Source organism: Haliotis rufescens, unplaced genomic scaffold, assembly GCF_023055435.1.
Source record: "Haliotis rufescens isolate VD_foot unplaced genomic scaffold, xgHalRufe1.0.p SCAF_2, whole genome shotgun sequence".
Lineage (NCBI taxonomy): Eukaryota > Metazoa > Mollusca > Gastropoda > Lepetellida > Haliotidae > Haliotis > Haliotis rufescens.
The window spans coordinates 23896835-23911292 of record NW_025963890.1 but is presented as its reverse complement, the minus strand read 5'-3'; the positions used below and the strand labels follow the sequence as shown (position 1 = coordinate 23911292).

Genomic DNA, 14458 nt, shown 5'->3' with positions numbered 1-14458 from the left:
GGTTACTTGAACTATTGATTCCATGTCAACCCAGTAGCTAGATATAATGTAGTGTTACCACATAATCATTGGACATCAGCTACAGGTAGCCTATACACCATCATAGATCAAGAACCATCTAGCAACTGATCTATCCTCAGCCAACCACCCAACTTGTACCCTATATGGAGTCAAATAGTTTACGTAGGTAACTTGACATTGTCTAAACTTGTGCATTTTATTAGTGTTAATTAAAGGCTGTTGGTTTGTGCAACCATCTCACCCAACAAAATACTGAAGCTGTAGGATAGCTTATATACCACATTCTCATACCTCAATGTCAGAATGATGAGATATGATTGGTCCACATGATCTTGAAAAAATACTGTGTATCCCGCCTTGGAGGGGAATAAATTTCTCAGTGGGGGAATAACCTCTTATACCCAAGTCAAGTTGCACATGGATTTCTGAGAGGCAGAATAAATCCACTATAACCCGCTTCAAAGCAAAAAGCCGCACGCTTTTTCCAAATCAATGGAAGTCACGTGACAAAGCGCAAGTTAACCTCTGCTCAATCGAACAGCTGTTTTCTATCAATTTTGAATTTGTTCGAATTATTTTACAATTTCATATTAAAACATGATGGTAAGTCAAATTTGTTGTAGCAGGATTAATTGGAGAATATGAGGTTTATGCGTCCCTCGTTAGGTTATATACCAATCGCCTCCGGCTCGTGGTATAAAACCTAACATGGAGTGCATAAAACCCCATGTACCCCTTCTGATCCTGCTACAACTATAATGTTAACAGGACCTTTTGAACTAACATATTTCAATCCCATGGATTCATCTTCTCATATTATGATAATTTCTTCAGGCCTACCAATCCTTGGAAATGGACCAAATCAATAGTCATAATATGAACATGGGACTTATATTGGAAGCTGGTTATTGCACTAGTTAGTCTCCCTGTTTGAAAATAGGGACCTTGTCATCCATCAAATATGAGACGTCACTGCATCTCTTCTCACCTTGTGGCCAGCGAAGGAGACCTCAACATAGGGATCCACAAGGTCCTTGCTCTCTCCGGTGAAGGCTTTCTTGACATTTGCCATGATGCCAGTGTTCATCTTGGGCAAACCCTCTGCTCTGTACACCTTCACAAAGAACTTGGCTCGTTGTCGGTCAGCGGGAACACCATCCGGCAGCAACAGATTCCTGCACAATGGTTACAAGTGGGGGAATGTTGCATTAGGACATCATGTGTCACATATTTCAATATGATGTCATGTAGAATACATGGCTGAGTAGCACACACTCTACATGGCAGTAATGCCAAAACCTTAATGATTCACCTAACACGATAATGACCCTTATACTGTGGAAGGTCTGCAGTTAGTTTGGGGCCCATGCAAGGATTGATCATTTTAAAAATATAAATAATGAATAGTAAAGAAACTTTAACAGTAAATACTACTTGACATTGTTAAAGAACCTGTAGTGCAATGTTCCATCATAACTTACGCTTCAATGTCATCTTCATCTTTGTCAGATTTTGGGGGAACCTGTAACAACATGGTAGGTAGTCAAATTCCAATATGGATTTCCAGGCCCTCAGCAAAATGCATTAAATGTCTGGTCATATTTTATTTTTTTTAGATTGATAATTTGAAAAATATTTTCTTAAGTGTGTAAGCAATGAACATTACAATAACTGTCTTCTGTGGTCGAGACAACTGAACTTATTACCATGCATGGAGAAATTATGACCAACATATGTTTAAAATAGGTAGATGTAAAAAATTAAATACAACATTTGGATATACAATTATAACCTTTTGACATGAAAAAAGATGTGAAACTTAATTTCCAAAATGTATTTTATCAATTCTCAGTACATAGTACTCTGTACCCATTCACATGTATAATTTGATGATACATTGTATTTGCATCTTTGACGGATACATGCACAACTGATTCTAAGGGGTTTCTTTTCGGCAGGGTTCTAGATGGTGCTCTCTATGAAGCAACAACACCTGGCTTGTTGTAATTAGTCACACATGCATACTTATCTTGTCTTGAATTCATCATGCAAATTTTAAATCAGTTAAATACAAAGTTAGGAATATGTTACATTAAGAGCTTTATATTAACATGAATCATCATCTGAAATCTGACATTTGATCTAGTATCATTGAGAAGCCAAATGAAAGTCACTAAAATCTAGTCTAATACGTGTTAGGCTGTGCACAGCAGCTGTTGTCTTTCCCTTTATCAGCAGCTTCATAACACAAACGTGTGAAGGTAGAGAAGTGCCGATCAAACCTATCAGCCAGTTTAGTTCAAAAACATAGTTTGCTATTTTCTCATAGCTTGAACTAACGCCAACTGATAAATGGGAAAGACATATTCTTTACTGAAAGTTAGTGTTTGATTTAGCATTATTACTCATGAACAACTAAACACTGTTAGTCTATGCTATGTGATAACTTACGCAGCTTCGCCTTATCTGTTTGGGGTAAAAGTTGCAGTATTTACAGTTTGGACCCACAAGACCAGTGCGAGTACAAAGGTATGGATCACATTGGACCTAATCACATGTTTCATAAAGATCATAACATTTTGATTGAAATTAAAATCATTACATTTACTATTCATAAGTGGAAGGGGCTGTGATGCACATGAAGCACTCATAAAATATCAACTTTACGCAAGGACAATGCATTCCAGGTCTGTGTCAGATATGTTCACTGGAAGTGGATGGAGTTTTCCTTTGTTTGGAAAAGGTAACAATTTTATATTTGTGAACTGTCTCTGAAGCAATGGTCTTGAAAATATGTAGCATCTATAAAGGCATACATTTTCATGATCATCTAAAGCAAGCATGCTTCCACTATAAGTGCCCCTTTGTATTATAGTCAGTATGGAGCTATAGTGACCGGAGGAGCGGTGGGCTAGCCTAGTGGTTCACTGGTTACACCGCAGACCTGGGTTTGATTCCCCACATGGGTACAATGCCTGAAGCCCATTTCTGGTGTCCCCCACAGTGCTATTCCTGGAATATTGCTAAAAGTGATACTGTATTCACTCACTATAGTTGAAGGTTTACAATCTTCCGTGGATCGTAATGTGCACACATAAGGTGAAATAAGATGTCAAGTCAGAAGAGGCATATGAGAAAATACAAAGTGATAAGTGACTGGTCAGCTTCAAGGACCATCAAATGATGGATACAACACCTAGACTATAGAACACACACCGGTCAATAATCAACACTATACCTTCACGGAGTCCCCTTTGCCAATGACAGCAATGTCACACTTCAGGTAACCCTTCACTCCACCATTAATGTCATCCGGATCTGTCAGCATGGCCCACTTGTGGTAAAACTGGTGGTCTAAAAGGAGGAATAACATCACCAGACATGTAGGAAACAAACAGTTAGAACATTAATTTATGTTTCAATATTGTGAATCTTAGACGATATCAATACTTTATTAATGTCATTACTGAATGAAATTAGCATCTACAAACATGAACCTACATGAATCAATACTGGTTGACTTCCTTGGTTTGTCAATTCCTAAAGCAACAAGGTCTACCTTCATAGTCTGTCTCATATGACAAATCATAAGAGGCATATTTGCAATTTTTAAAAATCATAGTTGATATATGAGTATAGGGAATCTGAATACATGTACAACTGTTAGTGTTTCATGTGTGTTAGTGTGTGTTTTAATAGCCAGTCAAATGTGTACTTCTCTTGTTAAAATCAACTTCCTATTTTGGAATGTAACAAAAAGAAGACTGTAATGACAGACAGACAGCCCCTACACAAAAATATGAACATCATTTTTCAAATTTGATATTTCAAAATATATCTCTGTAAATTTGCTTTCTTAAATTTTGTCACATATCAATGTAATATGTTCAAGAAGCACACATCAATATTGTATGTTAATATTTGCAGGCAAAGCTGCTAAAACCAAGAAGTGTGATAAAATATATGATATTTTGTGAAGTATACCTACATAATTAATGAAAATGACACATGATCCTGTAATGATAAATACAATTTTCTGTTCAATAATAATAATGACAGATAGATAAGCCTTTTTAGAAATAAGATGTACATTTTTGACCTCACAAAATGCAAAAATACAGGTACAAGTCATCAGTAGATGGTCTTCATAAAAGATGCCACTTTGAATTAGACTTAATTATATATTCAAATTGTAAAACATATATATTTTATTTCTCTTATATTGGATAAATGTTTTGCACAAAAAATGGTTTGTTGTTTAATGCTGCACTCAGCAATATTTCATCTAAATGACAGAAGTCTGTAAATAATCGAGTCTGGACCAGACACCCCGGTGATTGACACACACGATGACTTGAAATCAACCCGACCAAGTCTGACCACCCGATCCATGTGGTCGCTTCTTACAACAAGCATGGGTTGCTTGTGACCTATATTCTTACCCGGAATCCCCACGGGTCTTTTGTGCAAGATGAAATTTCTGAGTAATGAGTAACAAATATGACTGTAAAATGAAGTTCGGAGATGATCAATTTACCATATCACAGTATCATTACATGAAATAAAGCCATACTGGAAATATAATTGGCATATGAAAAAATTGCAACATGGCAACAATTTGAAATATTCATTCAGAATAAATTTGATTAAACAAACGTGCAAGTAAAATTTTATTCGAAAAATGAAAGCCTGGAAAAAAAAGCGAGATACCTTGCTGGGCATAGACAGTGGCAACATCAAGTTTATAAGTCCCAAGAGGCCGGTTGGAGCGAAGGAGTCTGCCAGACTGACAAACCTGATAGAATGGCATGCAAAGGCAAAACAGTAGGATAGAAACATGGCCAAAAAGCGCAAAAATGGCTTCGGCATAGTGTGTTAAATATCAGAAGGACCAGATTAGTGATTATGACAAGTGAGATGATGGGAAGTACTGAACAATGATACAAGTATATGTGTTTAAACTTTCACGCACACTAACAGAAATCAGAATGTGCAGGTATTGCATGATTGTTTTCCACTGTTTAGGCAATGTTTTGGACATACTGGGCAACTTGAATATAGGGAAATATTTTGCTTATAAAGCCAAAATTTGGAATGAATAAATTATATCAGCAGGCAACTAATGGTTAAGAATAAATGACTGTATTGTGTTTTTTGCCTCCCAGTTTAGCAACTGTTAAAATTTGTTTGTTAATCTACATAATCTATAATAATTATTATGATGAAGATATATAATTTTCCATTCTGAGCTACCCAAGCTAAACTGTTCTTTAAAAAACCCATAAGCCATAAGTACAGCCTAAACAAGTTAAGATTGGTGTGTTACTCTGTTAACTGCGATTCTGGTATTCTTTAATGATAACATGGGTTATGGAATATTAATTATTGTACAAAGTATAGATATTTATTATGACATGATGACAAAGTATTGGTTTTGTATGTTCTTATTCCTGTTGCTTCTCCTATCTGATCCTTCCCAATCCACACATCATACATTGCTGGCGGCAGTAGATATGGGAGCACTGCTAGGTCATGCTAACACTGCCATAACTAACAGAAAAAACTACATGCTTGGGTTTGAGGAGGGAAGAAAGGGGTAAACAGCCCATACATCTATGGCTGCCCATGTCTTGTAGGAAACATGGATCTGTTGTAAGAGATGTGCACAAATGTGTTTAACATTTCCTGATGTACACATGTACACTTTCAAATATCTCACCATTTGTGCAGCATCTCATGTTTGCAATGCTAGTTTTGAATTTAAGCCAAACACACAAATAATTCTGTCTAAGATAAATAACCCAAAGCCGAAATAAACTAAGAAAATATGTAACAGATCAGAAACCAATCTCCAAATGTTAGTGTTAATACTGGGGTTAAATGTGCTTATTAATAACTTCTAAATCATGCAAAAACTCTACAATACAACTGCTGAGCAAGGAGCCAGTTACTTGACGTCAATTTCATGTAACTGAACATATAGTTCCTGGATTATAGGAACTTAAAACGTGCTTCCTTGCTAAACAATTGCAGCTAGAAGTTAATTGTCAAAAAGATGATAAATATGTAAAAAATGGATAAAAAATATAAAAAAGGACTAGAATACATAATCTACCAGGTGCCATGTATATTGTGGAGACATCTAACTTGAAACTGCCTACAATGGTGCCCGAACGGAGGAAGTTACGAGAATGTAGCACCTAGGTAGATAAAGGAATGGTTAACTATTGGATTGCTTTGCACATGCACACATCATACTGGGTCAATATCATGGCTATTGATGGTCAAGCAGTTCATCTGGTGTAATTTGTTAGACTGTTGTTGAAGGTTTTGTAGTCAATACATTTTGGAGTCAATGGCATCATTAAAATATATTTTGAAAACTATTTTGATATATGGAAACCGTTGCCATTGACTTTCCAGTCTATCTCATTACACACAGATATGTTTTCATGAGATGAACATTGGGATTTATATACAGATCATTGTAACCTGACATCAAGAAAATACTGTAAGATACATAGGATCATTTTCACTCTGATTTGAATCCTTATATATCTTTCTGAACTCAAACACAACGCAAATATTTAGAAATGTTACCATACATTACATATTTTCTTATCAAGTTATTATGATCTGCAAATGACATATCAAATCAATCATCAATTATATCCAGCATCATTTATCAGTATTAGACTTGCTGAAGAATGCACAAAACATAATTATTAGGTTCTTAGTCTTACTGATCATTACTCATTATTACAATAACATATTAATAAACGGTGAGAGAAAATCCAATGTTAACTTGTAGATAAATGATATGGTCAAATGAGCAAACCGAGTGTTCACATAAGCCTACCGTCAGAGTGACAATCTTGTCAAACAGCATCACAGGAGGCAGGTGGAAATCAAAGACAAAATACTGGAAGAGAAATGCAAGTAGATCTGTGATATAAAGTACTTAATTCTATTTTACCGGTAATTAAAACTGGAACATGAGAGTTATATTGTTAACCTTTTTTTTCTCAGTTTGTACAAAAACATTATTCAAATGGCCAATGCCCACACATGTCAGCTTATAATATATACATTGGACAAAAGCTCAACATTGAACCGCTTCAAAACATTTGAAAGAGCTTTTGCAGTCCAGCAATTAGGGAACAAGTCGATATCAGAAGGGCTGCTTTGTTGTACACAATTGTTGACAACCATTTTTACATGTAAAATGTATTTTTATCTTCAAGCTATGGCGTGTCTCAAATCTAAGTTGTATCGTATCATGAATTTACAGCCATCCGTCCTAAACAAGGTAGTTCTTGTTCCAACTGTTTATATTTATGACTTCTGCCCAGGCTGGGATCATGGACATCAGGTCTTGCAGTTACAACTAGCTTGCCTGGGGTACTACAATGGAGTGCATCCAAAGGTCCTACCTCGTTGTAGTATGGGCAGTTGGTGGATTCCTTGACACTGGTGAACTTCTTCTGGTCCCCCACCTGGACACACACTACAGGGTCCATGTTCAACCCTGCCAGCTGACGGGCCTCAATAATTGTGATACACACCTTGGCAAAATAACTACAATGTTATAGAAACTCATAACATTAACTTCAGAATCTATAGCTAAACAGTTTTGTATTCATTGATACTCACAACTTATTTGTTCAAAATACTGTTCAAATAACCTTGATATATGCATTGAACAACATATACGCATCTGACATCTAAAACTAACAGACAACTTTATGCTGTTATGAAGTTTTTACCGTGATAATCATGTCTGCATTCTACCACAACTACCAGCTGGTGTAACTACCTGGTATAGAACACTAAAGCAACACAAGTACATACTACCATCTCTACTCCAATTCTAACATTATGAAGATAAGATCTCATTTGTACAACATAATGATCTGAGATCTCTAGGTTGAGGGAATTCTAAATAGAAGAGAACCACACAACCAACTAAACATGTTGAACGAAAGACTTACTTGGAAATCTTGGCTCTTGAGAGTGGGAGCATCTGGAATGACTCGAGACCTCATCCTTCAATCATACAGGGGACAACTTGCAGTGTACAGAAATGGGTTTGATAATATGCATGGAGACATGTTGCTTGACTAGTACAATCCTGACTAAAGAACGTAAAGTTTAACTGTCCACCTACTTTTTGCCGGTGCCTGACATTGTGATGGTGGAGCCTTGGCTGTCTATGCTCTGACTGTCATCCATGAGTCGCTCCTGTGCCGTAGATGCCAACATGGAGGCCACCTCTGCCGCCTTCGCATCCAGATCATGGGAATCTGTAACATAGCGGGCAGGTCAGACAGCATCAACACTGGTATCGGAGGAGATGAGGATAACTACTATTTATTTCTTCAGCCAGTGATGAAGTGAAGACTTCATCCACCATCAAACCAGACAGAAGTCAACATTCCATAGATTCATGGATATTAACTGGACACACTGGGAAACAAGAAACATCACAAATTATTTTGAATGTCAAAGTAATGGTCAGAGGTCCACTCAAACATTGTGAAATATAGACATACCTTCTCTTGCAGCACTACTCAACAAATCTTGACGTCTTATGTGCCTAAGTATGCTTTCCATATTCCAGGCTTTGAGAACAAGAAGAAGGCTTATGAGAGAGATGTGTGCACATCTAACAAAATACAAGATGACATTTTGCGCCCTGTTTGGCAGACTATATATCAGCTGGAGGAACCCTGAAGGCAAGTCTGCAAGTAAGCCAACATGAAAGATGTGGTGCTTACGAAATAGCCAATTAACCATTGTCACCAAGGAACAGGTAACCAGACAACAAGAAGTGGAGCACATCTGTTATTCATCATCTGTTTCTATGTATAACTATTAGAATTTGATAAACACTGTCAAAGTTTAGGATGTAAAAAATCTAAGCATACCTAACATATGGTTGATTGATAAGTTCTGATTCTAACATAGAGGGAATCAGGTAATACTTAAATCCTTTATTGTGGTTATTCCATTATGTCATAGAAGTATATCCATAACAGTGGAGTCAACTGAGCAATCAGTGATAAAAAAAATAAAGCTGGGGTCTATGATCTTTGGAAAATGGACAATCTTGAGGAATTTGCAGTGATCAAGTATTTGCAGAGACACCAAAAGCCATTCATAAAGATTTGAGACAAACACAAGGGAAAGATGCCCCTTCCTATGCCACTGTAAGGAGGTGGGCAGCAGAGTTTAGACAGCCTTGAACATGATCCCTGTCCAGGCAGACCTGTGACATCTACAACAACAGAAATGATCAAGAGAATCCACCATATGGCGAGGACTGATTGGCGAGTGAATGAACGTCATATTGATGGTTCAGTGGGATTACCCACGAGAGAGCAAATTCCATTATCACAAAAACTTTGGCAATGCAGAAAGTATCAGTTTGTTGGATTCCATAGCATCTGGTATGTGAGCAAAAACTCTCCCAGCTCAACTTATCACGGGATAATTTAGCTCTGTTTGAAGTTGATCCAGAAAGGTTCTTGCAATGATTTGTGACTATGAATGTTCACCACTTGCAGCCTGAGTCCAAACAACAATAAAAACAGTGGAGAATTTGACATCACCACCAAAGAAGGCTAAGACTGTCCAATCAGGGGGAAAGGTTATGGCCTCCGTGTTCTGGGATGGCGAGGTTTGTCATAGTGGACTATTTTTCAAAAGGCCAGACAATAACCAAAGCATATTATGCTGCACCTCTGAGTCAATTACGGGATGAAATTATGACTACTAGACTTTGGAAGTGGAGCAAAGGTGTGCTCTTCCATCAGAATAATGCAGCATTGCAACAGTCATTGTCAGGCTACAATCCACCTTATTCTCTTGGTTTGGCTCTGTCAGACTTCCATCTGTTCCCAAACATGCAGAAAGCTTTAGCCTGAACCCATTGTCTTGAACAACGACATAGCAGCTGTGGAGAGCCTTTTGGACAGCCAAGAGAAGGACCTCTACAAAACTGGGATAAAATCATTGTTGGCATAAATGTGGAAGGGAAATATGTTGAAAAAAAAATCTTTTTAAAGTCTCAGAACCTATAAAAAAAACCTCAATGATAGAAATGGATAAATAATTGTAAACTAAAAGTAGAGTAATGATAAATAATTGATCAGTAACAAAGCAATAAATTGTGTTGAAAGAAATTCAATGTGTTCATACGACATATATTTTGTTTCCAAAACCACATTCAAAAAGCAAGTATATACACCCACTCAGTGAATGTTAGGAGGACATACCAAAGTCATTCCTTTTAGAGCTGACTCATATATGCCCAAGAATAAAGACTAAACCTATCCTTAAGGATTCAGTTTAATTTCAAGTACTCAGAGGTACACGTGTTCACACAATACAAAATGTGATTAATCTGCATGATCATGTAACAATGAGCTAAACCATTCAAACCAACAGGCTCAAACATCAAAGCACACATAATAGTTTATTATTATCAGTTGGATCAGCATATATAAAACGTGTCGGTGCCAAGTGATTCATCATAGTGATCAAAGCTGAGAGCTATCCTCCTTGCCTCGAGTAATCTGCATAATTGATAGACATTGTTTTGCCATGACCAAGATGCCTACAAGCATCAGAAGACCTTGTATGACAAATGTGGCACACACCTGTATTGACTAGGCAAGTGGGAGCTGACAATGCTTCTTAATTATATATATATAATCCTGTGTAGTTACTGAAACAGAATCAGCACAACTCCTCTCTGGGGAAATGATTGACGTCATCTACATACCAACACCCACAACAACATGTGCATGTAAGCAGGCTCCAGGACTGACCTGACAGGCTGTATTACAGCCCGCACACTCATCACATCACTCTCACCATGAGTAAGTAAATAAGAATCTGATACAATAGAAGTATTTCTTAATGTCAGAAGTTAGGTCGACATGTCATTGTACGAGATATAACGTCTAACAATGGGCAATGTTCTTTCAGTGTGGCATAAAACGCTTTCACCCAAGAGTAAACAAATGAAATTGATTGAAATAAACTCATATATAGTGAAAGTTAATATTTACATTTTATTTCCTTCATGAAACAGCTGAATTTAGAACTACTGTTAGTATTCCAACAGTAAAGACAGAAATTTGAGATCCATAACACCTTGCAGCTGACCTGGTACATGAGTACATGTGAGAATAATGTTGAGTGCTGCTTTATCTTGGCACTTCTACATGCCAGTAGAGTTGACTGGCAACCATTTCAAATCACACAAAACAGGTAATAAAAATATGACATTGTGTCTTCATTAGCCTCCTTTTGCCAGTATTTTGTTCCAGATGTCATGAGGTGTCATACAATGCATCACTGAGTATTACAGCTTGCAGGTAATCCTCTTTGTCCAATTCCTTGTTGGCAATATCTTACTTCAGATGACATAAAGTGTCATGCAATGCATCCCCAATGTATTACCTGAGTCCAGATCATCAATGAGTGCCTGTTTATCATCATCTTGCTTCTTGCTCATCATCATCTTCACTACAGATGTCAGGTTCTTCGGGCTGCGTTCAAAACACATATTAATGCAATATTATTCTTGCCTTGACAAATTTACCAAAGCCATGTTTAGCTCAATATTTTTATGACCAGACATTTAAGGTCATAATCATGCGTGTTATACTTGTCCCACATCATGCCGACTAATGTCATCCCCTGACTAGATACCAATAAATAATGCTCTCAATACTAATTTTAACGCTAGATTGAGTTGTGTCCTCAAAAATGTAAAACCACAATAGCTACTATCAATTTCCTTTGATACCATGAACAACCTTTTTCTGGTGACAAATGTTACTAATGTCATTACACTAGGGCTTGAATAACTTCTGGAAATTCTATAGTTTTGAACCTGAGCTTTCTGATGTGTCAAGCAATCAAGTCTCTGCCTGATCTTATTGTCTTTTCACTCGCCTTGGTACCATAAAAACAGGTTATATGCCTCACCTTTAAACTTTTGTGGACTCAAGCTAAAATTCTAGTAAGATAACTGATTTCACACAAGTGAGTGAGTGAGTGAGTGAGTTTGATTTTATGCCGTTTTTAACAATATTCCAGCAATATCATGCTGAGGGACACCAGAAATGGGCTTCACACATTGCACCAATGTCGGGAATCGAACCCGGGTTTTCAGCCTGACGAGTGAACGCTTTAACCACTAGGCTACCCAACTGCCCCTGATTTCACACTAAGGTAATGCATGGTTCCTATAACACACTCTGACAGATTGGGTTTAGTTAGTCACATATGTGATATTGTAGTTGCAGCCACAATTTTAACCAAGGCAGTTAGCTTATTCATGTGTTATTCATTACTTCCCATTAGTTCAAATGTCATGTCACATTCATGCTATTATTGTTATCTTCTCTTGTGAAATGGCATACCCATTTTCTTAACATCGTGCTCAACGGCCACTATCAATTCTGGATATGAGTTTATGAAAGATAATTTGCACTTTATGAATAAAAGTTGTTATTCCATGTAAGATACTGTAATATTTAATTAAAACCTTCATATAAGATAAACCTACAGTTCACAGCCATCATAAGAACCGCTTCTACATCGAATGATTGTCATGTGTTCAAAATAACACCATTGCACAAATACTAATATTATTGTTGCTTCTAGTTTGTAATTCAGTTGAAATACTGACTTCCCAACGAAACATAAGAAACATAAAATCAGATATGATGAAATTTGTAAATATTATACACATAAATGTGATCTGTGGGTTTCTTCAACAATATCGATTTCTTACAAAATCATAACACATTGTTATCAGACCTGGGAGTAAGAGGATATATGTCATATGTCAGAAACATGAAACATAGCCAGGAAGTAGGGAAATGATTTTGATGACAATGTGGTGATTTGGTTTTTTTATTGTTGAGACAGTGCAAGATTGTATAATGTCAACTAGGACCACATCCATACTTCACCTTGAAGTGATGACATAGCCTTGTCTACTGCAATGCCCCAAATAACTTCTTGAAAGAGTAAAGCATAACAACCTTAGGTATTTAGTAATCTACTCCCAAAATTAACCCTTCATAGCAATATGTGGATCACTGAATGGCCACTACAAGTTTGTCTCCAGATACAGGGGATGCAAACAGTACTTACTTTTTGGGTGATTTTGCTCGTCCAGATGATGCCTTTGATGCCAGACTGAGTCTGGAACCTTTGAATGAGCTCTTGGAGGGTGATGACTTGATAGAATCAGAGTCTGGAGGATGAAGCTCATTGTCAGATTTCTGGATGTTCATCTGATTCCTCTCGTCCTCTGACAATGGTCGTCGAAGCTCATCACTCTTCAGTTTCTCGAACCCTCCCTTCTGCCACATCCCGACGCTTCCATCTGGGGCATTATACGTCAATTCAAAGGTCAGTGTTGTCTGAAAGAAATAACAAAGATGATCATTTTGAACATTTACACCTTTAGTGTAGGGCTGGGACAAGTCCAAAATTACTACCCGGGTACCCGACCCCCTATTACCCGACCCTACTCGGGTACCCGCTGCAATTTTCAAGAGTTGGGAACAAAATGTCTTATTGGTAATTGTTTTACTGCAGCCCTGGCTAAAACTATTTAGATACATATATCAAACAATCAGATATCAGATCATGCATTCACTGAAGTTTATTGAAGCTTTATCTTTACTCAAACATATACAAGTCAAAAGGAATATGTGCATTGTCAGAAAGAAATGCAAACATTAGCGATTTGCAGTGTAACCACTGAGCTATGGTGAGTTTTTGTCATTAAACACGGGTGTGGGTAGTCCTCTGGGTACCAGGGTCCTACTCAGGACCCACCCGACCCGAGTACCCGAGTTACCCGTCCCAGCCCTACTTTAGTGCTTAGTTTTCTCCAATGGTGACATTGTTTCACATATAATATAAATAATGATCATACATCCAAACAATAAAACCTTTCTCTAACCTTGCAGACTAACATTTTATTACCTGTATCCTCTCAAACTGTAAGTTGTTAAAATGGTAAACAGTAACCTTATTGAAATAGCAATAGGTTTAGGTTCAGCCTTACTCGCATAACCACATTGTTTGCATCCAGCAGCGAGTCTGATATCTTGACATTGCCAACTTCAATGAGTTCCTGCAGTATCATCCGGAAGGTCCCCACCAGTCTGTTAAGAAAGGAACAGAGTTAGTTATATTAATGTCTAAACTACACTCATTTCCATGCACTGTTATGTGACTTCATCTCTGAATATTTGAACCCCAGTTGTATGGTCATGTATTCATGTCTAGCAGTATATGAAACAACCAGGCGTGTGAAACAAATGTGGCAAGTAACAATCATATTCATTCACATATTACTTACCTCACACACTTCAATCCTGTCCATCTTGCTACAGGCAGA

At 37.2% G+C, this 14458-nt stretch overlaps 1 protein-coding gene across 6 annotated transcripts in view; it reads right to left on the bottom strand.

Moving 5' to 3' along the window:
- LOC124146190 (otoferlin-like) overlaps positions 1-14458 on the bottom strand; it is a 243900-nt gene that overhangs the window by 133307 nt on the left and 96135 nt on the right. For 4 of the 6 annotated variants that reach the window (XM_048399771.1, XM_046516364.2, XM_046516363.2 and 1 more), the window contains exons 4-15: positions 14123-14222; positions 13198-13469; positions 11491-11579; positions 8189-8324; positions 8013-8067; positions 7455-7586; positions 6881-6943; positions 6137-6221; positions 3260-3375; positions 2473-2487; positions 1503-1543; positions 1010-1196 (exon numbers count right to left, since the gene is read on the bottom strand). In XM_048399771.1, coding sequence (XP_048255728.1) covers positions 1010-1196; positions 1503-1543; positions 2473-2487; positions 3260-3375; positions 6137-6221; positions 6881-6943; positions 7455-7586; positions 8013-8067; positions 8189-8324; positions 11491-11579; positions 13198-13469; positions 14123-14222 — 1291 coding nt within the window. The remainder of the gene's footprint in view (positions 1-1009; positions 1197-1502; positions 1544-2472; positions 2488-3259; positions 3376-6136; positions 6222-6880; positions 6944-7454; positions 7587-8012; positions 8068-8188; positions 8325-11490; positions 11580-13197; positions 13470-14122; positions 14223-14458) is intronic. The other 2 variants (XM_046516366.2, XM_046516367.2) reach the window with 1 other exon arrangement.